The 23,944-nt window shown below is 41.4% G+C and overlaps 1 protein-coding gene across 1 annotated transcript; it reads left to right on the top strand.

Moving 5' to 3' along the window:
* Positions 1 to 466: 466 nt before the first annotated feature.
* On the top strand, positions 467 to 23,931 carry LOC146985627 (uncharacterized). Its single transcript, XM_085778715.1, has 10 exons — positions 467 to 518; positions 862 to 920; positions 2,948 to 3,021; positions 3,734 to 3,967; positions 4,245 to 4,306; positions 7,741 to 7,827; positions 9,122 to 9,306; positions 13,462 to 13,538; positions 14,719 to 14,856; positions 22,922 to 23,931. Coding segments are annotated over exons 2-10 (1,047 nt in total). The 5' UTR covers positions 467 to 518; positions 862 to 919; the 3' UTR covers positions 23,111 to 23,931.
* Positions 23,932 to 23,944: the final 13 nt, after the last annotated feature.

The following is a 23,944-nucleotide window of genomic DNA, read 5'->3' as shown; positions in this document are numbered from 1 at the left end:
GCCAGTGCCTTTGGTCAGGGGCACTGACTGGAGGATTAAGGATAAGGTAAGCAGAATTTAAAATATATTAAAAGACAACATAACAAAATGCTGGCAGTAAGATGTACGTGTATTGGGTTAAAAGAAGAACGGAAGTGAAGGGTAATATTTGATACCGAGTAAGGGCACTGTGGACGGTGGTCTGGTTCTGATGAAGGAGGATTTTGGTGGGAAATGTGTGACTGTAAAAACTACTAAAATCACTAGTTTTGCAGCAGTGGCGCCGGTCAGACGGAGGGGTCAGCAGTGAGCCGTCCCTGCGTCTAGTCTGCCGGATCCAAGAAGAAGAAGAGCCGCTGCGGCGGTGTTTTGGTGTTTTGTTTTTGCTTGCCCGAGTCCGCCGCTCCGTAGACTGGTAGCTCAGAGAAAACTGTGGGCCGCGGTGTAACTTGGCGTCAAGTATAGAGTGAAGTGTCCTCTTCTGGAAAAATATGTAAAACGCAGTTTCGGACCAGCAGTGCTAACATCGTTTTTTTTGGGTGAGTGAGTTACTACCTCATCTTGTGCTGCAATGCTAACTAGCCACGTTTGCTAACAACAATTCCGATGCAGCTCTTTCTCGCAGCAGGGGGCTGCTGACTCTCCTTTCTCATCCTGTCGTAACGTCGTAAATTTCAGCATTTGGAGAACAGTGGAACTGTGTTATTCTACTCATGTGGACTGGTGCACGTTCTCATGCACCTTTCCAAGTTGTGATACACCCGACACGTCCAGCTACACGTGTGTGTTAACAGGTCTTTTGTCAGGTGTCGTAGGGTGAAGATGTTTATGCTTAAGGCTTTTTCTTGATTCATGTATCTTATTTTGACTTCTTTCTTTTAGGCTCTCTGCTGAGACACCTTGAGTTTACCAGGCAGAGAACCAAGCTCATTCCCTCAACAGTAAGTTAAAATGCCTACACTTCTAGACCGCGGGGAAATTAGTTTTAGTTTGGATAAATTACATATTTTTGAATGACATTATTGTCTAGCGGCGACTACTTATTCTGTTCCACATTCTTGGCTCAAAATCACTTTAGGACCATAGTGCTACACTTGCTGTATGAGACTCACCTCTTGATCATTGCATTTCAACACTCCTCATATTTTCTATGAATCTTTAATACATTTAATAATGCAAATATTAGCGTTTTAGCTCAATAGCTTCCAGGTTATGTGACCTATTGACCCCAAACCAGCTGGAGCTGGAGCTACATGTGCTGTATGAGATAGACCTCTTTTTATTACTATGGTCCTGTACTGGGTTGGGGTCAATAGGTCATATGACCTGGAAGCTATTGAGCTGAAACACTCATATTTACATTGTGAAATGTATTAAAAATTCATAAGGAATATGAGGAGTGTTACAATGTGATAAAAAGAGTCTGTGTCTCACACAGTGTCAGTGTAGCACAATTATCCTGCACTGGTTTGTGGTCAATAGGTCTATAATATTATAGACCTATAATATTTCTACTGTAATCATCTTTTCTGGTACTTCAGAAGATATTATAAATAACACTGGTTGGATGTTATGTCAATGGTTATTTGTTGATGGTCCCTAAATGAGATTGTGGTAGTTAAGTGCGAGGTGTTGAGCAGACTGTGAAAGAACAGCCAACACAGGTTGAAACAGAAGAAGTCGCCACTAGATTATAATTTTGTGATGGTTTGTCTTGTGCACATTTTCTACTGTGACAATATCTTAAAGCAGAAGTAAGCGATCCGGTCGTTTGGGCCAATGCTGCGTTCGAGGCAGGCTTTTGAAACCGTAAGTTACAGCTTCAAGTCACGACTTACGACTTTGTAGCGTTCCAGGCAACCCGTAACTCGTGTTTTTCCGACCTGTTGCCTGTGAAAGTCACTATAACGGCCACTCGTAACTTCCGACCCGTGAACTCGTACCAGATCAAACTGGTACGACTTCACAGGTCGGAAAAACACGAGTTACGGGTTGCCTTGAACGCACCATAACTTCTTGTCAGCCAATGGAGTTAGCAGCCCCTGCCCTCGTCATGGATCTATTGGTCCTCGTCCCTACGTCACCACATTCACGCGCATCCCTTGGCTGCACACACAGCCACTTCATGCCATTCTCTCTCCTCATTGGATAAAATTTGTAGGATACAAGAAAAGTTTTCTCCTCGGCTCAGAGCAGAGCAGAGTGACTGACAGACCCGTGTTTCGGACCAAACACTCTATGTAAGTGATTGCCGTTGGAAGATATAACTATTTAAGACTTAAATTAACACAAAAATATTGCTTACTTCTGCTTTAAGTTTTGGTGCTTTACCAGTCAGCCAAAATCATGGGAGTAGGTGAAATTTATGAAGATGTTATTTAACATCTGGATTAGCCTCCAACACCTCCAGTCAGAATCATTTGATTTGGGCAGCTGGAAGCTTGACCAACATAAGTTATCACCAAAAAAATCCTAAATGTGCACACTAGTAAATGTGAAGTATGTGACAAATGTGATTCTGTGATGACACTCTTTTCCTCACAACATATTCCAGAAATCAGTGTCATGACTGTTATATTTTAGGAAAAAATTGTACAGTTTCTACTTGGGGGGAACTACTGCAAAGTTATTCCAGTTTAGAAATAGGAAGAAAAGACCACAGACAGGACAGCAAGTGATACATGTCTAAGACTTTGCAATAGTCTTGTTGCCCCACTGTCAGAGAAACTCAAGAGTTGAGAAGTTCCTCCACTGGAAGATTCACTGGCTGTTCAGTTTTTTTCAGTTCACTTCAGAGCTTATTTCATTGTTGAGCAGGAATGACAATGCTGCACCTTTTTGTATCACACTATTTATTTTGACTTTTTGTAGAAGAGTGTTGTGGAGTCTTTGCTCCTTGAAACATATCTATTCAATCTGTTTCCTGTCCATGTCTCAAGTGTTTGAAAACATTTTTTGTTTCTTGCAGTGGCCTATCGACACAGTCGGAAATCAATTAGAGAGGAGTATGAAGACCACTTCCTGCCAATGGATATGAGAGAGGTATGTAAAAATATTAGTCTGACTCAGGCTCTTAAATCTTTTAATTAGCTGTGGTAGGTGTTTAAGGTATTCAATTACTTGTTGCTTTTTTAAATAGGTTATTCTTTAGGGTGATATTGATGTTGTAACCATTTCTCATATCACTTTTTTAAAATCGTATGTATGTACAATATTGAGTTCTGGGCACACTGTTTGGCTATCTTTGTCTTGCTAAAATACATTTAGAATAATTATTTCTACTGTATAATACCATAACGTGCCTCTTTGAGACCTCACACTGGACCCACGTGATCACTATAAGTGGTTTCCACTGTATCACCAACCAGAGAGGGAGCTATAGCACTGAAGATGCACTGTGGTATATTCTTTGTACTAGGATATCCCAGTGAAGGAATGGCAGCATTATATAAGTATTGTCTCAACATTTATTCATCACAGTTTGCTTTTGGAAATTGCCAAATGTGAGGTTTTCATTCATTTTTAAGATCAGTTTTCTGGCCAAACTTCAGAAAGCATATTTGATGGTTGTCAAATTAGTTTAATGATTGATAATGCTTCTAAACATCTTCTGTCAGGAATAGTTTCATCTCCACATATTATGTTCAGTCTCTGAATTAGTTGATACAGTCTATACTGACGCCTTGAGCCCTTATCAGATCAAATCAGAAGACTTATTTTGCTTACTGAGTGAAACAACATTGTGTCCTTGCAGGTGAAGGTTCATCGAGTTGTTAATATTGTTGAGAGGAGGAGCAATCAGCCTCGGTCTGGACATGAATATGACAGAGGTTTTGTGGATGATCAGTGGCACGGTGGTCCTCGAAAATACCAGGATTCAAGAGATTGTCAAGACGAGGGCAATTACCCACCCGAGGATCGACGATACTTTGAAGACAAACCCAACTTTAGCGGCAACTTTCGCAGAAATTCTTCACCCCCACGAAATGTAAGAAACCCTTGGTATGCATGCTTTTTAAAACTAAATTGTTTGTTTAAAAAAAAGTCATAGCATTATAGCCAGAGTGTATAGTTTGGTTGAAATACAGACGTCATGAAATGGCATACTGATGTCCATGGTTCTAACCAAAGTATGTCATAAAGCAAACAACAGAATGAAACGTTTTATTGCATTAGTTTAGTTAGATTCTTGTCAGTGTTTTTGCAGATTATAATAGTGCACCAGCATTTCTCAATTAATGTTGTAAATGTGATTTTATTTTCAGGAGGGACAGTACTCCCAACAGTCTTATGGCAGAGATGACTTGAGGCATCAGTTAGACTCAAGGTAATTCATGTAGAATCTTGTATTTTATAATGTTGCTAATTTGTTCATGATTTCATTTCTGTTTGTCCCATCCTGTTAATTTAAGACCAATCCTAACCCTATAAAATCAGATGCTTTGTGAGTTCTTTGTGTAATGCATTAAACTGACCAGAAGGTGGAGGCAGAGGTCTGTTTTCGTAAGTGAATATCATTAGTTTGATAGAAACACTAACCCTCAGAGCACTTGTCCCTTTTTTCATGTAATATCATTGAAGTACATACTGTAGGTTTAACCAAAAAAAGCATAAAACATTAAAAATTTCAAATTATTTACATTTATCATCCAGTCAAGACAATATAAGAATATTAAATCCATTATTACTTATTGTTGCAAACACAATTCTGCTTTAAAAGAATAAAAATTATGAGTCATATCTCAATTATCTGTAATCACATTGCTTTAAGTGAGGTTAAAGAGCTTAGCCCAACACGGAACAGCAAAGTTTAACGGTTGTTACTCCTACATCAACACACTCTTCTTGCCCGGGCAATTCAACATACCAACAGTTTACAGGCCCAGGCCCCCTTTTTTCCAGGAGTCATACCAGGCTAGAGAGAGAGGGACAAAGGGCACTAGTGTCTACTCACTCAGCCAAGCGACCCCACCCCCCCCACCCTGAGAGGAAAAACAGCTGGACCACTCCCTCTTCAGTCAAACAGCCACACACATCTCAGATATTCTGAGTAGCATATAAATTGTTGTTGTTTTAAAAATAATAATTTTTGCAGGAAATTAAAACGACTTGTGCATCTGATTACAAATTACACGAACATGCAAAATTCCAAATCACCTTAAAATCTATCTGTTCTGTCACAGCCGATGTACATAATGGTCTGTAAGGTGAAGACTCGCTTGCTATCAAAAAGCAATTAACTTGCCTAAAGTTCAAATACAGGCTCATAAAAATCCCAAATATTTCAAATCCTGGATTCTTACGGAACTACAAACCATAAATAAACTGATTTATATTCTGCCACCTGTGAACGCACATGCCTTGGTGATCATTGTGAGGTCATGATCACATTTAATTTATGAGTTTATGACACTTAACATTTAAACATCATATCAATCTTCACTTTGCTGCTGCTTTAGTTTTCAGAGGCTCAACCTGTTTGAGTGGCAATTTTGATGTCTAGTGATGTTTTGGGTCTTATCAGTGTGCATGGAAATAACTTTCAGTGACAGCTTTTCAGGCGCAAGTTGCATCATGTGTTTTAAAAAGTTTCTTCTGCTTCTCCTGTCAAGAGGCAGGTGATGAGCCTGTCACCTAGACAACAAAGCAGGAATTCTGTCTGCAGGATTCATTTTTTATACACGGACAGACATAAAACAACTCTTTAAACTCTAGCACAGGATTAATCCTTCCAGTCTCTCCAAGTCTCCCTTTCACACACAATTGGCCACTAATGGTGTACCTTCCATGGACTTCATGCACAGACCCAGTAGCTGCTGTGCCATAACCTTATAATACAAATGTTTTGTGGGATAACACAAGCAGTGCGGCAAGGTCATAAAGTTTACTGCAAAGGCTTAGTCACATACAATTGGATCACTTTTCTTGCACCCATGTGGAGGTTTTGCCCACATTTCATGAACAGAATTAACAGGCCGGCATACAGCCCGAAGTTATGAGTCACTGTCTTAATAAACAGCCTCAAGCCACCGTGGTAAATTGAGCATTTTCTTGTGTTTGTGCAGTGCCTTTTATAAATCCATCCAGTTAATTGAATCGAGGCTGTTTTTGTGCTGTATGTAGTCATCAAAGAAAGAAGAAGAAAAGAAAGATGCAAATATTAGTAGATGTGGTTGTTGTTGTTATTATTAGTTTGTTTTATCTCTCAAAGAACAGTTATTTTAGGCTCCATGATTCTGCAGTTTATTGCGTTGGCCTTTTCATTTCTTCGTCTGATGACTATCAGTGTCAGGAGAATGATTACATGGAAAGTTTCTGCCTCTGCAATAAAGTCTGAATTTTTAAACATCTGTAACTTCTGGGTGAATGTCTGTCTGATAAAAGTGTGATTTCTATAAAAAACAAAAAGCAAAAAGAGCAGCACTTTTTTGTACCGTAGCCTTTTGATCTTTACTGCACGGATGGCAATTCAGTGTTTGGCAAATGGCAGGTTGACTCTTGGCTACTTCAAACACACCATGAGTCGTAAAAGTTTTAGGCCTTGTTAGACCTGCTCTTTGTTTGAGACGTGGCTCGAGTTCAGGCAGAGGTCGTGACAACCAGGTGCCTTTGGGTCATTTATACCTCTGGACCTTAAAGCAGATATCAGCTTCACGGCCGTTTCGGCTAATGCTGCGTTCAAGGCAGGCTTTTGAAACCGTAAGTTACAGCTTCAAGTCACAACTACGACTTGGTAGCGTTCCAGGTAACACGTAGCTCGTGTTTTTACCGTCCTGTTGTCTGTGAAAGTTCCCTATAACGGCCACTCGTAACTTCCGACCCGTGAACTCGTACCAGATCGAACTGGTATGACTTCACAGGAAGGAAAAACACAAAGTACGAGTTTCTTTGAACGCACCATGAGTTAGCAGCCCCCGCCCTTGTCAGGCATCAATTGGTCCTCGTGCTACGTCACCACATTCACGCGCATCCCTTGGCTGCACACACAGCCCTTCATGCCGTTCTCTCTCCTCATTGGATAACACTTGTATCCCACAAGGAAAATTTTCTCCTCGGGTTACAGCAGAGCAGAGTGACGGAGAGACTCGTGTTTAGGCTGAAATACTTCATGTAAGTGATTGCTGACGGAAAATAGGACTATTTAGGACTTATATTAACAAAAACATTCCACTGATATCTGCTTTAAGGTTGTTGTTCAGACACAGGCTTTTCTTTGACTCTGGAAAATCATAAAAAAACAAGGTGCAGTAAGCAGTCACCGCTCAATTCTAAAAAATGTTCAGAAATAGATAATTAACATCTTTGGTGGCAGCGTGTTGTCACTGCAGCTCCATACTCAGTTTACTTGTAGCTATGCCTACAATTGAAGACAGATAGCAGAGAAAGAAGACCAAAATTGGTCCAACTGTCAGCCAACTGTGTCTTGTGCCAGAGTGGAAGATTGCCTCCATTCCACAAATTGATCAGTGCCACAGTGCCTGCTGAGTCTGAATTTAAGTCTTTGTGGTTTTTGCCTTCTATTTATTCAGTTTCCATTACCCATTCGAAGGCGTACACAGACAAATACGTCTGCCTCTTAAACCAGTAATGATGAAAATGATGCATCGTGACTTTGTACTCATAATACTCTTGATTTGTTTGTTATAGTTTATTTGTTTCTTTCTCTTTTTCTACCACTCACTTCCCCCATTTCTCCTTCTCAAAAAACAAACTGGATTTCTCTGTTTTTTTTTCTTCACCTGTGTTTTTTTTACGTTTCAGGAACAACAGCAGACCTGGTTCCTATTTCCGTGGCAGAGGTCAAGGGTTTGGTCCTCCTCGGAGGCCAGCGCAGGACAGAAAATCCAAGTCAGTCCCCTCACATCCATATGGGTTCATATCATACAGTAAATTAATTAGAAATCATCTCTGCAAGTTGCTTAGTTCTTGATGTAAGACATTCGCCTCCATTCAGAGTTGACTAGTTTATCAAAGACATTGTTGACATACTATAAATTGATTCTAACACACAAATTATAACCTACTCTTAAAGGGATAGTTCAACATCTTGGCAAATTGGCCCATTGCCATAATCCCCATAGTTTTAAGAGTAGGTTTGTTACCTTTCATTGTCGGCGCAAACTATTTTTAGAACGGTGGAGCAGAGCCGTGAGCTGCTCAGAGCTACGCTACGGAGGCTAATGGGATTTCTTGGTTTCCCTCATCAAACTCAACAAATACACAATCCAACAACTCCAAAACACTCTCGTGGACAAGTTGTGACCTGCACATTCACCACGCTATGAACTAGTGAGGAAACGTTACGAGACAGAGAGTTGTTTTCGAGGCAAATGCAGAGACTGCTTGCTGAATAACTGCCCCCAATGGGAACGCGCACCAGCGGTTTTGCATGAATCTACCTCGAAAACAACTCTGTCTCGTAACGTTTCATTATTATTTCATAGACGTGGTGAATGTGCAGGTCACAATTTATCCACAAGAGTTTTTGGAAGTTGTTGGATTGTGTATTTGATGAGGGAAACCAAGAAATTCCATTAGCCTCCGTAGCGTAGCTCTGAGCGGCTTGCGGCTCTGCTCCGCCAAAATAGTTTGCACCGACAATTAAAGCAGAAGTAAGCAATCTGGTCATTTTGGTTAACTTCCTGTCAGCAGATGGAGTTAGCAGTCCCCGCCCTCGTCCCTACGTCACCACATTCACGCGCATCCCTTGGCTGCACACACAGAGAGGACCGCCCCTTTATGCCGTTCTCTCTCCTCATTGGATAAAGGTTGTAGGATACAAGGAAAGTTTTCTCCTCGGCTTACAGCAGAGCAGAGTGACTGACAGACCCGTGTTTCAGACCAAACACTCTATATAAGTGATTGCCGTCGGAAGATATAACTATTTAAGACCTATATTAACACAAACATTCCGCTTACTTCTGCTTTAAAGGTAACAAACCGACTCCTTAAACTATAGGGATTATGGCAATGGGCCAATTTGCCAAAATGTTGAACTATCCCTTTAAATTGCACTGATAGAAATGCCCAGTGTGCAGTCTTTTCATGATGAACAACAACCTTCTGAATACCCACAGATCTTATGTTGTATTTAATGCTTTGGGTACTTGGGACTCTTCTTGATTTTGGCTTATTTCCATAGAGACGACCATGAGGACTACAGGAAATCTCCACCTGTTGTAATCACACGTGACCGCTCTCCTCTCTCCACTGGAAGGAGGGAGGTCCTGCCCCCTGCGCCTAGACGATCTGGGTCTAACAGCAGCAGCAGGAGTTTCTCCCCCGAAAAGGAGAAAGGCTTCACCCACCAGCAGGCCCAGCAGAGGCGTGAGTATAATGTCTCGGTTTCAACCTTGTGTTTTGATCAGCTGAAAGGACTGAAGGGAAGTCAGTGTTTCCCCCAGAAAATTTGTTAGTTAAGGTGGTGTCTGACCTGTCGGGGGGTGGGGGGGGTGGGGTGGTAGCGCGGAGATCTGTTGACGGGGGGGGGGGGGGGGGATCGATCGACGGGGGAGGACGCACCGCGCCGTGCCGTATTAAAGTTTCGCTTTCAACACGCGCTGCTGTTCTGCGTGCGCGCTTCTCTGTGGTGTGTATGTGTGTGAGAGGATGCGGCCACTCGTCCGACGGGGGGGGGGGGGGGGGCGGCGGCGGCGAATATCGCTACGATTTTTTTTTTTTTTAAGATGTTAGTTTAGGCGGTAGCTCTTTGTTGTTAAGGCGGCCGCCTTAACAGGAAAGCGCTGCGGGAAACCCTGGAAGTCCTAACTGAGCGGACAGTGACCGCACAGAACATTTTTCTCTCTACACCACCTTAGCGATGAAACAGGGGCACAGCTGCAGTAACACACTGCCAGGTTGTTGAGTAGTGTGTAGTGTGTGTGTGTGTGTGTGTGTGTGCGCTCTTAAAGGGATAGTTCAACATTTTGGCAAATTGGCCAATTGTCATAATCCCTATAGTCATAGCAGTAGGTTCGTTACCTTTAATTGTCAATGCATGATATTTTTAGAACGGCGGAGCACAGCCGCAAGCGAGCATTTTGGAGTTGTTGGATTGTGTATTTGATGAGTTTGATGAGGGAAACCAAGAAATCTCATGAGCCATGAGCCTCCGTAGCGTAGCTCTGAGCAGCTCACGGCTTGCACCGACAATTAAAGGGAACGAACCTACTCCTAAAAGTATAGGGATTATGGCAATGGGCCAATTTGCCAAAATGTTGAACTATTTTTTTAATTAGTGCCTCAGGGCCCAGCACACCAGCCTCAATGACCAATGGTAAGTGTAGTGCACTTTTAGAATCACAGTACAATAAATTCCCCATTTACACACACATACACACCGATGGAAGAGCAACAGGGGCAGTTTAGGGTTTAGTATCTTGCCCAGTGATGACACAGGGATTGAACCACAGCTGTTCTGTCTAGTGCACCACTCTCTCTACCTCCATCAGACATTTTCCTGCCCTGTCTTCCACCTTTGGTTTAAAATGTGTTTGCACGCAACGGGCAATAAGAGCTGTTCAACCTGCTGCCTCAGCGGGATAGTATGACACCCACTAACAAAGCACCACTCTGAACTACTCTATGATTGGCCATAGCATGCAAAACCTTTTTTAAAAATCCAAAAACTTTATCTATACCAACGTTTGTCCTTGCAGCTGTTATACCTGCTGTCAATTTCCCATTTTACTGAAACATATGTATAATTACAATGTGTAAAGGAATTAAGCCATTCCAGGTGAAGCATCTGTTTCCAGAGGTGTAGTGTGAGGGGCCAGGGTATGCTGAAACATGTTAAGATGTTAATTACACTTACACCACACGTTTTTAGGGGCTGGGAAAAAGGATACCCTGGGTTTATTGGGGTGGTTTGGCTTTGGGTTCAGAACCTGACCTTTTTTCCTCAGTCAGAAAATGTGCTGGCTTAACAATGCCTCCAGAATCACTTTGGGTTTGTCATTTTACACGCTTTCTTTTGTGACTTTCACAGGCTTCAGAAGTTTAATTAACAACGCCGAGCTAATGAAATTTATGGATTCAGTCTGAGGGCAAGGAGTGTGACAGCCGTTTCTCCAGTGCTTTGGTTTCTAAGATACATAAACATATTAATGTCCTGAAAAGTTCGCTCTATGTGGCCCTGCACTTTGAAGAAGCAATAAAACAGCGAGAAAACAGTTGTACCTCCCACCTCCACATCCATCTGGGACACTAATTAGGGCCGCAGAGCAGAGTACAGAAAAATAGGGGTTTGGTGATAGGGTGTGTGTTCCAGGCTTTGTTATATCTATACAATATGTTTTTACAATCTTGGTTAATGATGGCTATTATTAGTAAATAAGATCAGGACTGCCACCATGTACGCTGCCATGTGCAAGGCTTGGTGTAGGGTGCAGTTGAAGGCCTTTGGGAATTTAGTGGACTGGACTATGAAAAGTGGTTCCTACAGTGCAGAATGTCTTTAGGTGTGTCTCCAGGAACGGATGACTGATACAATGTACCAACATGTCCGACATGTTGCGCAAGCTGATGTTAAATTTCATGTGTCGTTTGGATCTATCTGATAACTGCATTATTAAGGCCTTAACCTGCCCCATGATGGGATATCAGTTCACATCCGGGCTTCGTAAGCACTGGCACAATAGTTTGCACTGTTTCTTTTGAACTAACAGTGACAAATTACTGTATTCTATATTATTTGTTTGGTTGTTTGTCTGCTTTGTTTTGTCTTGTATGTTAAGTGTGTATGTGTTTGAGAGGGGACCACTTTTTCTAGTCCATAATAAACATTATTATACAGGAACTTTCTCATAGCCAAACGTCTTTCTGAGCCCTCGGAACATGAAGCAAATTAATCTGACGTATCATAAGGGAGCTGGTTGCCTGTTGTGTCATTTGTACATATGATAATGATACTTACAGCTCAAACGGACAGTGAAACCTACACTAACCCATTGGTGGTAAAAAAAACTACAAGCAAAACAATGCATTAGTTGTGTATATTTTTAAATTGCGAGGTCTATTACAACGCGGTGGAAAATGTTGCATACCTGACCAATCAACAGTGTTATGCACATAGTTTTCACCTACAGTATATCCTCAATGTGCACATTGAGCATACAGTTGTATGTAAAAGTTTGGACACCCCTGGTCGTTTTAAGCAATATCAGTGTATTATTTTTGTTCTCTACAATTTTAGAGTGAAAAAGGGAAACAAAGCAGCAGCCTGCAAAAGAACCTGGAAACCCAGGAGACTTGAGCTCTCAGATAACTTTGACCAAGGTGTCAGACAAGATATTTACTATTTACACGCTAGGTACTAACTATGCAGGTGCCCAAACCTTTGCTGAGGGCCCTTTTCCTTTTCTGTCATTTTGAAAATGAAAAAGATGGAAAAAAAAAATACATTGTTTAAAATATAAAGTGTCATCTGTAACTTTATGCCTTTTGGAGATCATTTAATCTTCCACTTGCTGAACTGTTCACATTAACAGACATTTTGACCAGGGGTGCCCAAACCTTTGCATGTGCTCCAGCCGTTTACTAGGTTGTGTCTTATTGTTGGCTGGATGTGCAGAAGGTATCAACTATCCTGCTCATGATAACATCAGTAACAGTTAACACATTAAATAACGTTCTGAACATCTGGATTGTTACTATAATTCCCGCATCTGCCCCAATGTCTGATAGCAGGCCAAGTGTGTTCATTCAATATAGCTTTATAAACCTGCCTTTTGACACAGTGTCATATTAGATGGTTTGTATAAAGCACGCCTCACTGTTGTTTGTGTGTATGTTCCATTGTCCCGCTGGGGGACTTCAATTAGGATGCTTTACCTTGGCTCGCTCGAGAAACAATGGGAGATTCCTTCAATAAAAACAAATAACTCGACTATATTTGTTTTGTTCTAGACACATTGGAGCCAGCAGAGGACAATATTTCAGTTAAGGCACAGCTGAACTCCTCGACCACTATTGTGTGGGAGGCTTCACCAAGGGAGTCTTAAAAACAAAACAACGATTTATACTTTTCGTCCGCCTCATAATGCCTCGGCGTCACGATTGTTCACATTAAAATTGACTGATTATTAAATGTCTAACAGTAGAAAGTAATTGATCCCTGTTGTATTTTTAAATTTTTTATGTTATGGCTTTTTTTTTTGCAGAGAGCTAAGGAATGTGTGTAGAGAGAGGGGAATAAAACACAACTCAGGTCCCCATCCAGATTAGAAACGGATGCTGCAGTTTACGTGGCAACCATCCCAGACCACCGACCCACCAGGACGCTCCCCTGGGTCTTTTTTATAGTACTGCGCAAAATTAAATCAAAGAGAGCTACGGTTACCCTCATGTATTCCTTAGACTGCTTTCTTCCACAGATGTCTCCCCTTTGTCAGAACTTTGTGTGTTCTATGATAATGAGGATGATTTTCTGCTTGTTTGCTCACTGTTCTCTCTGTTTCCATTTTGATATTTTTTCTGTAGAAAAGCCAAACGTGCTGACAAGTAACACTCCCAGCAGCTCTGCAGAGGGGTCTCCTCACAGCTCAGGATCCTCAAAGGTAAAAGAGCCGGTATCACTCTGCCAAGAAACATGTTGCATGAATAAAATGAAATACAGTAGCATCCACCATATTGATTTCTTGCACGTAATGTAAGGGCTGGGAAAAAGATCTCGAAAAACAACTCTGTCTCTGTTCCGTTATTATCACATAGCGTGGTGAATGTGCAGGTCACAACTTGTCCACAAGAGCATTTTGGAGTTGTTGGATTCTGTATTTGATGAGTTTGATGAGGGAAACCAAGAAATCCCATTAACCTCCGTAGCATAGCTCTGAGCAGCTTGCGGCTCTGCTCCGCCGTTCTAAAAATAGCTCACACCGACAATTTAAAAAAACGAACCTACTCCTAAAACTATAGGGATTATGGCAATGGGCCAATTTGCCAAAGTGTTGAACTATCCCTTTAAAGTTGGGCGTAGGTGTGATGGAATATCATGTTCCTATGCAAATGTACTTCCCAGCAGGACAGACAGAGTTTGTCACCTAACTCTTGTGGCCTACACAAAGGCCATTCTATTCATTATAGTTCATTGTAGTCTCTGATTTCTTGTGGTTTAACGTGGACATTTAACAATGAAATATTCATTACATTTTTGGTGTAATCTATAATGAATCACAACCTGCCTAAGAATGAGGTAGAACAGGATACCTATGAATCCTATAAATGCTGATGTAAAAGACAGTAAAAACATGCATCATCAAACCACGCACATGTTGATATTATTGCATTTATTATACTTTTCTTTGAATTAATTAACATTGTTTATAACTGCATTATTATGCAGTGATAAAGTAACTCTAGCATATAAAAGTGAAATCAATGATGTGTAGTCAGCTGGCCAAAACAGTCAAAAACAACTGTAAAGACTTAACTAACAGTTCCAAGGACAGTTAATTCATCTTTCCTTTAATTGTAACTAAGTGTAACTGATGCATTTGCACCACAGGGTTCACTTTGATATTTGCCTGTTAGGATCCTTTAACCAGAGAGATGTGCTGTATTTGGCACCTCCGGGTCTGTTTACTGTTGACATGTGGCATGCATAATGAGACGTGTACAAAAACAAGAACTCAACACCAGTAAGAGAGCAGAGTTGTCTCCATTTGAAGCACTTTGAAATCAGAACCAGTTTCTAAACCTGGTGACCTCAGCTCTAACCCTTAACCTTTGGCCCGCCAGGAAAAACCTCCTGCCTCTCTAGCGGAGTCGGATGAGGTGGCGGCGGCTGTCAGCGTGGAGCCAAAGCCGACACCAGAGGAAGACATCAAGACTCGCCGGTTGGAGGCCATTAAGGCTAAGGCTATGGAGATTGAGAAGGTACATTTAATCCATGAAGCTTCAGTGTATTCTCTTGGGTTTTTAATTGATTATGCCATGATATATCTAAATATTTTATCAAGTTTCAACCTTTTAATAAGTTACACAACTTAAAACCGGTGAGGAAGGAAAGTCTGCCAATGAAGTGTGATTCATTTTCTTTAAAAAACATTTCTATAATTATCCTTAGTTAGCTAGTTTCAGTTTATTTCGTACATGTTAAGAGAAATAAGAAATAATACAGTAATGGACAGACATAAGAAATAAATACTTTACAAAAACAACACATGAAAAATGAAAATAATTAGATTTTTCATATCCAAAAAGGAGTGGGAAGAAGTGAAACTTATTTACTCTGACCCCTATTCTTTAATTAACTATCAAGCTTCCTTGTCATTATAAACTATACAATGAGTTAATTTATAAGTTAATTAAGATGGATTTAGTCCAATATATTATCACTAATCCTCATGATAAACAGGCAATCTGCTTATTTTATCTTGTTTCAAAGTACTTATATCCCTATTCAGAATAAATCTTGAAACAAGAGGCAACAAGGGAATCAGTGGGCTGACTTTCTTGATTTTCTTTTTTTCTTATAATGACATTTATTTTGTCTTTCCTTTTTTATTATAAAATGAGTCTGACCCCTTGCTGGCCCTGATGAAACCAAACACCCAGCCTCACAGTGATTACACAGGGCATGGGCACAGGTCAGAGAGGGCTGTCAGTGGGCTGTTGTACACTGCAGCTGGAACCTCGTAGCCACAAAGGGCCGAGGCTCTAATTGGGTTCACCTTATTGAGTCGTGCCCCCCGGTTACATGTGTGAGCTTTACCCCTGATGCCGAGGCTTTCACCAGCCTGTGTTTTGTATCTGATAAGTACTTGCTGTTGTAGAGGAGGAGGATGAGTCAGCAGAAGAGTCCGCAGCTCCTCAGGTTTTGACGCATCTTGCGGCCTGCTATTTGCAGTGTGCGCTCCTCTCCCTCCCCTTCATCGCTCTCCGCTACAGTACCACTTATCTGTTCCCGTTAAAAGCAGGGCAGGAATTGCCCTGCAGGATGCAGGCGGGCCCACCCACAGCGTGGTACGTCTCCTGGCATAAGCAGACACATGCTTTACCCTGCCATTTCCAACCGCGTCTACAGCCGTGGTGAGAGGAACCGAAACCTCAACGGTGTCTTTCCTGTAACATCTGCCCCGGGCTCTGCTAAACACGCACCGATCCGTGATCACTGCTGTGGATTGACAAGTTGAGTGCACCAGGTAGCAAGCAGAGCTCCACCTCCTTTAACTTGTCTGAAGGAAAAAAAACAAGTGTCACGTTCACAAAAATGCAACTATGTTTTATTTTTTGTCTTTCCTTATTTTGCTATTTTTCAGTAAGATCTCAATACTGTGTATGCAACCATGTTCCATAGGAAATGGATTTGTCACACCAGCAGAGTGTTTTTGTTGTTTCAGCCAAGAGCTTGTAATGCATACTCTCTGTGGGTGCTTCAAGATTATTAAGGGAATCAGAAACCTCAAACACATTCATCGACACAGTCAACATCCATGCTTATGACACTGCTCGTCATAACATGTGTCAAAGCTAAATCGTTTCATTACAGGCATGAAGACCAACGTGTCTTTTTGTAAGCTCTAATCACAGCAACTCACCAGTGGAGTTTTTTTATTTTTTATAGTGACCACAGAACAAATGAGACCAGGTAAAAAAAAAGAAGAAGAAAAAAAGGGCAGCTCCGCCAATACAAAGTCAGAAAATATCCATTGGAAACGTAGCTAAGTGCCTGGGAGTGATTTTCAGAGGAGTCCGTTCATCATCTCAATCAGCGCAAATGAAACATATCCCTTTCAACTATTAGCCCCTCCATTGAGAGGTCCGGTTTGCAGCTTGAGTGATTAAAATGGCTCTTTTAATATCCCCTAATGTGTACCAGCCCTCAAGTCATTACTCTACTTCCCTTATTATGCAGGACCCCTGCCTGCATCAGTCCTCATTTGAGGAGAGCCTCACTAAATGTCTATGTGAGTGCCTTATACATAATCAAACCCTTAACTCCCCCAACCCCCACGCAGTATCTAGGCGCACACTCCCGTCGGTATGTTCACAATTTGGACCTCCACAAACATCCGATTTGGGCAGTAGCCCACTTTTTTTTCAAGGCCCCTCCCTTAAGGCCCCTAGTGTTGCCGTTTCTCTGGGGGCTCCAGCCCGTCCTGTGTGGCCCCCTTAATATCGGGCTTAAAGATCAGCTCACGGCTCCCACTCCAGGGACTGAACTTAGGCAGAACCTCCCTGCAACCTTTTCTCACAGCATAAAGAGCACGCTCAGGTCAAAAGCACCCTTCCTGTTTGCTCAACTAAATGGGAGCAGCTTTTACCAAAATAGAAGTCACTGTTTGAAGTCACTCAGCTTATTGTTTAGCACTGTAATAAATGTGATGCTCTTCATCTTTTACCAATTCAATTCAATTCAATTCAATTCATTGTCATCATACATAGGTGCATGATAAAATTGCAGTCACCCTAACCCTAAAAATGAGAGAAGTCTGTACAAAAATGAAATGGCAATAAATAACAAACAAATAAACATTCAAGGCACATTTAGAGTGCAGCAAAACAAAGTCTGTGCAATTTCAATATTATCCCCACTTGCCCTGGAGGGAATTGCAGCAGCATTACAGCGAGGAGTTCAGGGTTCCAACAGCCCACCGATATAAGCTGTTTTTATGTGCTTGAGAGCTCACTGTCCATCAAGGGAAGCCTCTTAATGAGTTGATAGTTCATTATCGGGACAACTTTTTTCCAACCCTTTCCCCATCCTGCTGCAAAGCTTTCAAGTGTGTGCACAGGGGATATAATGAAGTGAAAATGTAATCACTGTCAACAAAGGCTCGAAGCTTGGGAAAAGCTTAGGAAGGCTTTGTTTTGAAAGATGGCAAACATAATCAACCCAAAGTGATTAGAGGGGCACCGGTTTGTGGGACACACACCACATGTTTGTGTCTCATTTAGCCCTTGTTTCGTCTCACATCTTACAACCTGGAACCAATTTTTCTTCTCCTCCCAAATACTGCTCACTGAGAAGAAATTTGCACTTTAGAAGCATAAGAGTAGAAATCAACCCTGAAATCATGGATGTGCGTTCTTACATTGACTGATTATTAAATGTCTAACACAACAGAAAAGGCTCAGAATCTAATATGGAACAGATCCAAACTAGGGGTGTGCCAAAAAATCAATTCACATAAGAATCGCAATTCTCATTTAATACGATTCAGAATCGATATAAAATGTCCCAAAATCGATTTTAAAACATTTTTAAAAAGGAAACAAATCTGCTGGCTGTCGGCCTCCATTTCCTTAGAATTTAAAAGGCAGCATGTTTACCTGCAATATTTTTTTTAATAAAGAGGCACTTTAATTTTGTTATATGTGATATTGCTTTTATGCAACAGTTTCAACAATTCCATCTAAGCATGGATAAATGTTTAAAACTCAATAAATGTGAAAAAGACACTTTAGTCATTCTGTCTTGCAAAGCAGACTGCAGTAGATCATGAGGATCCTTTGCACACCGATAGACTGAAGCAGAAATCATTATGAATCAAATCGTTTTGAATCAAAATTGATTTTGAATTGAATCGTAGCCCCAAAAATCAGAATCGAATCTAATCGTGAGATGGTAAAAGATTCCCACCCCTAGTCCAAACAGAGGAGAAAACCCGTATTGTTGTAAGTTGACCCTGAGCTCAGCTGGCCACACGTGTCGTGAGCCTCTCACTTCCATGTGGTCGGCGGTGAGGACTGTTATTATGTGGGGCCACGAATTCGCTTGACATGATCTGCAGACGTTAAAGCATCGGCCCGGGTCCAGAGATCTCCCACAGTCTGGTCTGGGATATTTCTGTCTCTCTCAACTTGCCATCCCCAGACATATGTACGTGCGACACAGTAATAACCCGTATTGCTTTAATATTCATAGTCATAATAGTTATTCTACCCCAGCATAACATTCAATACATTTTTCCTCCTTGTGCAGACAGGGCTCTGAATCCACGTACTGTCGCGCAGAATGTGGGTTAGGGATGCAGGAATGAATAGATAAGTGAGAATCAACTATCTGAACATGCTGTAGCTAGTTCAGCAGGGGAATTATCAAGGGAAGAAGAGCTGAACTCATGTAGGAGCTGGAGGCATTGCAGTTTTTTTTTTTAACATCATTATAATTATCACGTAGGGCAAAATAGAGACCCTTCATTTTCTCGCACTAGATTTTGTGAGTAACTTTATAATTTCACATAACCATATTTAGCCTGTCGTGGTCCCAGTTTGACACACAACAAATTTTGCATCCAGGTTTTTCTTTAAATCCCAGCAGGTACACAGTAGCCTCTTTGGGCCTGTTCCCGTATAGGACCTTTCATATCTTGAAAACACAGTGAGTGGTTCTCATGTGTTAAATTGTTTCTAGCTGCATTGTTCCAAACTGAGTGCCATAGTATTTTTGTTTCTATGACCTTTTCTGTCTTTTCTGTGTTCAAAGTCCCACCCAGCTCAGCTCAGATGGAAAACACAATCCTCATACTGACCGTAGCATATTTCTTGCTTCTCCCAGCCCTGCTCTGGATCATTGCCCCTCCCTCCCTCAGCAGTGACAGTCCAACTCCCACAGATGATGTCTAGTGCATGATTGCGATATCGTGGATTCTTATTTTGCTCCAAAATCCTCGAGGAATTTTCATCAGTACATTAAAGTCATGTGACTGCTACAGACTGATTTTACAAGAGCTCTCATGATCACCAGACAACTTGATGGATACATGATCATGTGTTAGCGTAGGTACACATTATGTAATGTGTTTCTAGGCATAGACACAGCAGTTGCGGTTTTAAATTTCCCCCATAACTGACAGAACCCTGGAATAAAACCGTTTAACCTCACATTCTGCTTAAGGCTGGACACTGATTTAAGTTGACAGGTAGTAGTTTTCTTGTCAAAATTACCGAAGCCGGTGGCTTACGTTTTATTGCATTTAACAGAACGTTAATGTTAGACGAGATACTGTCGTCTAACATTTGTTCTACAACGAAAGCCTGAACTGAGCTGACCATGATGCAGATAAACAGCTCCTCTATGGGAGATACAACAGTCACTTCTTTTAACAAGTAGGCCATCTCTTGACCCATTAGTAAAACGAATGAAGATAGACTGATCAAGTTATTAATTGTTGCCAATCGAAAAAGACATTGAATATGACAATGACAGCCCCAAGAACCTCCCCATGGCCGGACCTTGAGGCCCATAGTCTGACAATGCAGCTGGACTAGGCTGGCCATGGAAGGCTTGGTTCCCCTTGGGACCATGTGTGTTTCCTCTGTGGTCCATTTTGAAGCACATTTGGGCCCTCTCCTTGGGCAGAAGGTTAAGAGCATTGTCAGAGCGAGACTTTCTGCTGCGGCGCCTCCTGTGGTGATGATGGTGCCGACCAGGAGTAAGCTCCTGGCCCTGCTCCTCAAAGTGGTACGCTCTTCGGCGAGTCTGTTCGCTCATAGGAGGCTGGCGCACAGGGAAGTTGCCATAGTGGCCATTGTCCACCACGTCGTCAGAGAATTTGACTTGCTGAGGCCTAGACTGTGAACGCGTCCGCCTGAGGTCACCTCCTGACCCATTAGTAAAATGAATGAAGATAGACTGATCAAGTTATTAATTGTTGCCAATCAAAAAAGACATTGAATATGACAATGACAATGTCCTTAGTGGTTAACGACTCATAGCGTGGTGAATGTGCAGGTCACAACTTGTCCACCAGAGCATTTTGGAGTTGTTGGATTGTGTATTTGATGGGTTTGATGAGGGAAACCAAGAAATTCCATTAGCCTCCGTAGCGTAGCTCTGAGCAGCTTGTGGCTCTGCTCTGCCGTTCTAAAAATAGCTTGCACCGACAATTAACTCATTGAGTGCCAGACGTTTTATAAAATGGTCAGTGCCATGTGCCAGCGTTTTGGGGCATTTTGAGTAATATGTCAAGACCCAGAGAATATTTTGTACTATGACTCTGAAAACACCAAACAGCTCAAAGGAAAGAGGAGACTCTCTATATAACTAGGGAAAAAACCATTTGTTTGTACCTTGTTCCATTCTTGATTTATCTTAAGTTGAATAGAGCCTGGTTGCACCAAAAAGACCACTTTTTTTCTAGAAAGCTGAGAAAAATGCATTTTTGTGAAAGAGAGTCTCTCAAGAAAAATAGTGATTTATCCGTTTTAATTTTGGCTTCAAAAACATGTAAGACATCTGAAAATTTCATTTCACATGTTTTTTCATTGACCTCCCCCCCCAAAAAAAAAGACAAAACAAAACAACAACAACTAAAATACAACAAGTACGAGCAGTTGCTGCCCCCTCAGCCTCTCCTACGCCCCCCTCCCCCTCCATCCCCTCCCCTCTCCTCTCCTACTTCTCCTCCTGCTTCATCCCCTCGTCTCTGAAGTAGGGAGGGAGACGTCGTGGCGTCTTCAGCCTCTCTGCTGGACGCGGCCGCGGCAGCGACTCACCGCGCTGATCTCTCGGTTCGTCGTCACGTCGGTTTACAGCAACTGGTGAAACTGACTCCGCAATCCGCTTTCTGGTGCTGATCATCTAGATCAGGTTACCTTTCCTGCCTCCTCTGATCACTTCATGCTGGAGCTATGCTAATAGCATCCGTAGCTAAGCTTTCCTCCAGCTCCACGTTACACTTGTTCCAGGCTCTGCCTGTCATTTTTCTCTAGAAATAGAAACTTTTCCCAACTTTTTTATCTCTGTACCGATCGCGCTCGTCTTCTCCTTCTTCTTCACTTCTTGCTCTGATCTACAGTCTCATTCGTTCTACACATCCCAGAAGTCCCAAAATTACTCACAGTGTGCGCGAGAGCGTCCCCATTTACCAGCCACAGAAAAGTGCATTTGACGTCTATGGACGTCAATGGCACTCAAGCGTTGGATTTTGATTGACGTCCATAGACGTGGCACTCAATGAGTTAAAGGTAACAAACCTACTCCTAAAATTATAAGGATTATGGCAATAGGACAATTTGCCAAAATGTTGAACTATCCTTTTAATGGCTACTTTGGTACTATAGATTGTTTTTAAGCTATAGTAACACGATGTGTGACTCTAATTTAAAAGAGGAGGTGATCTGGGCTGTAGTAATTTAACTCTCGAGGACCTGTTGTTCAAACTGCTCCATGACCGGCTATTGTGGCCCTCAACCTCTCTGCAGCCTCAGCCCCAGGGCCCCACATTTAGCCTTTTCTCCCCAGGTGATAAAGATGTTGTGAGCTTGCACCTGGGACTCTAATAAAGAATTTTACAGCCGTTTTGGGTCCGCAGTAAAAATCCGAGAGGGATGTGAGAGGGAGATTGTTACAATGGGGTGTGAAAGAATGCTACAGCACCACTAACATACTCTGACACCTCATGTTCCTTTTGTTATGGGCGGACATGCACTCAAATAGGCTCACTTACACACACCTGTTTCACAGAATCCAGCAATTTACCAGAACTGGGTTCATTAAGTTCACAGCTAGGCGTTGATATCAGAGTCAAGGTCTGTAGATTTCAAAGAGCTGTCAGAGGCTGCTCACCTGCTTGTGAGGTCTATTCACATTTTTGCTCAATGGGCCCTTTAAATAATGTCACTTTATTCTAAACTCAAGATTTGAACTTTATGCACTTAATTTATTGATACAGTATGTGAGGATGACTTACAAAAAAGTTTCAGTAATTTTTTGAAGTGTGTAAAATTGATTTGACTTACAAACTATAAAGACAAACAAATGTTGAATTCTGAGCAAAATCTGGATATGTTGAAAACCAAGAACAAGTGAAAATTACTATTTCTTGTGAATGATAAGAAAGCACTTGAGTTTAATCAGAAAACAGATCATTTCCAAATTCAGTGTTTGAATAACCTTTAATTTTTAGGCAGGTATGATGTCTAACTTTTTTTCCACACGATACAGTTCATTGGTTCATAATGAATATTAACATTTCTGACATGATTGTTGCAGCATTACAGGCAGGACTGTGAGACATTTCGCACGGTGGTGAAGATGTTGGTGGCCAAGGAGCCCAGTTTGGATAATCTCCTGCAGGCTCCGCTGGATGAGAACCTGTCGGAGATCAAACAGCGCTGCCTAGACGACCTGAGGCACTTTGTGAAGGAGCTGGATGAGGTATTAGAGCAGCCGGACACATGAGGAGCCAGAGGTCGCAAATCAATAGAGTAAGAGTATGGAGTCTTCAAATATATGTGAGATGAGTCGAAAATTGTCCCAGAGTAATTTTTAACCATTTTTAACCAAAGATTTTATACTTGTTTAATTTAGATCATATTAATATTAGCGATTGGTTTAAAAGTGTACTTATTTCCATAATCAAGGATATGTGATACTAACAATTTTCTTGCTGCAAAATCAGTAGGATTTCAGAGTAAATATTTGATTATATAATTGTCAAAAATTGATGTTACAATGATAAACACCTTTGGTATTTCAAGTTACTGAAACTTCTTCAGTTACTGTTGTGTTATTTCTGTGAATTATTTGGAAAAACTGTCAATACTCCTACATTCAGTTGAATGCAGATAGCATTTCAAATTTACAGTTAAATTGAAAGTTTAATCATTCAACATTCATTCAACAACAGCCACAGGCTTGGTCTTGTGGTTGAATCCTAATGATAAGAGCCCTCATAGACATAATGCAACATTCTCAGCCTCTTTCGGTTTTAATCCCAAGTATTGTTCTGTGCTTCCAGCCTCTGTATTTCTGGCAGCAGTGGCTGCAAGTGCAACAAATGCTACGTACAGTATAACACAACACAACTAACATAACACAGGTATTCTCAAACCAGTATCAAATGGTCCAAACTCTCCATGGTGTTTGGCTGTTCTGCACTTTTCTGTAAAGATTATACATTTTGTCTACATCATGGATTCTTTCTCATGTTGAGTTAAGCTGAACAACTTGTGAATATTTACTTTTTGATAATTTGTAAATAAAAGCCATGAATAATGTGATTACTCCTCTTGT

Source organism: Trachurus japonicus, chromosome 6, assembly GCF_045865225.1.
Source record: "Trachurus japonicus isolate A0001 chromosome 6, Traja_1.0".
In the NCBI taxonomy this organism is placed as follows: domain Eukaryota; kingdom Metazoa; phylum Chordata; class Actinopteri; order Carangiformes; family Carangidae; genus Trachurus; species Trachurus japonicus.
Note: the sequence above shows the minus strand (reverse complement) of the source record. Positions and strands in the feature narration are given on the sequence as shown.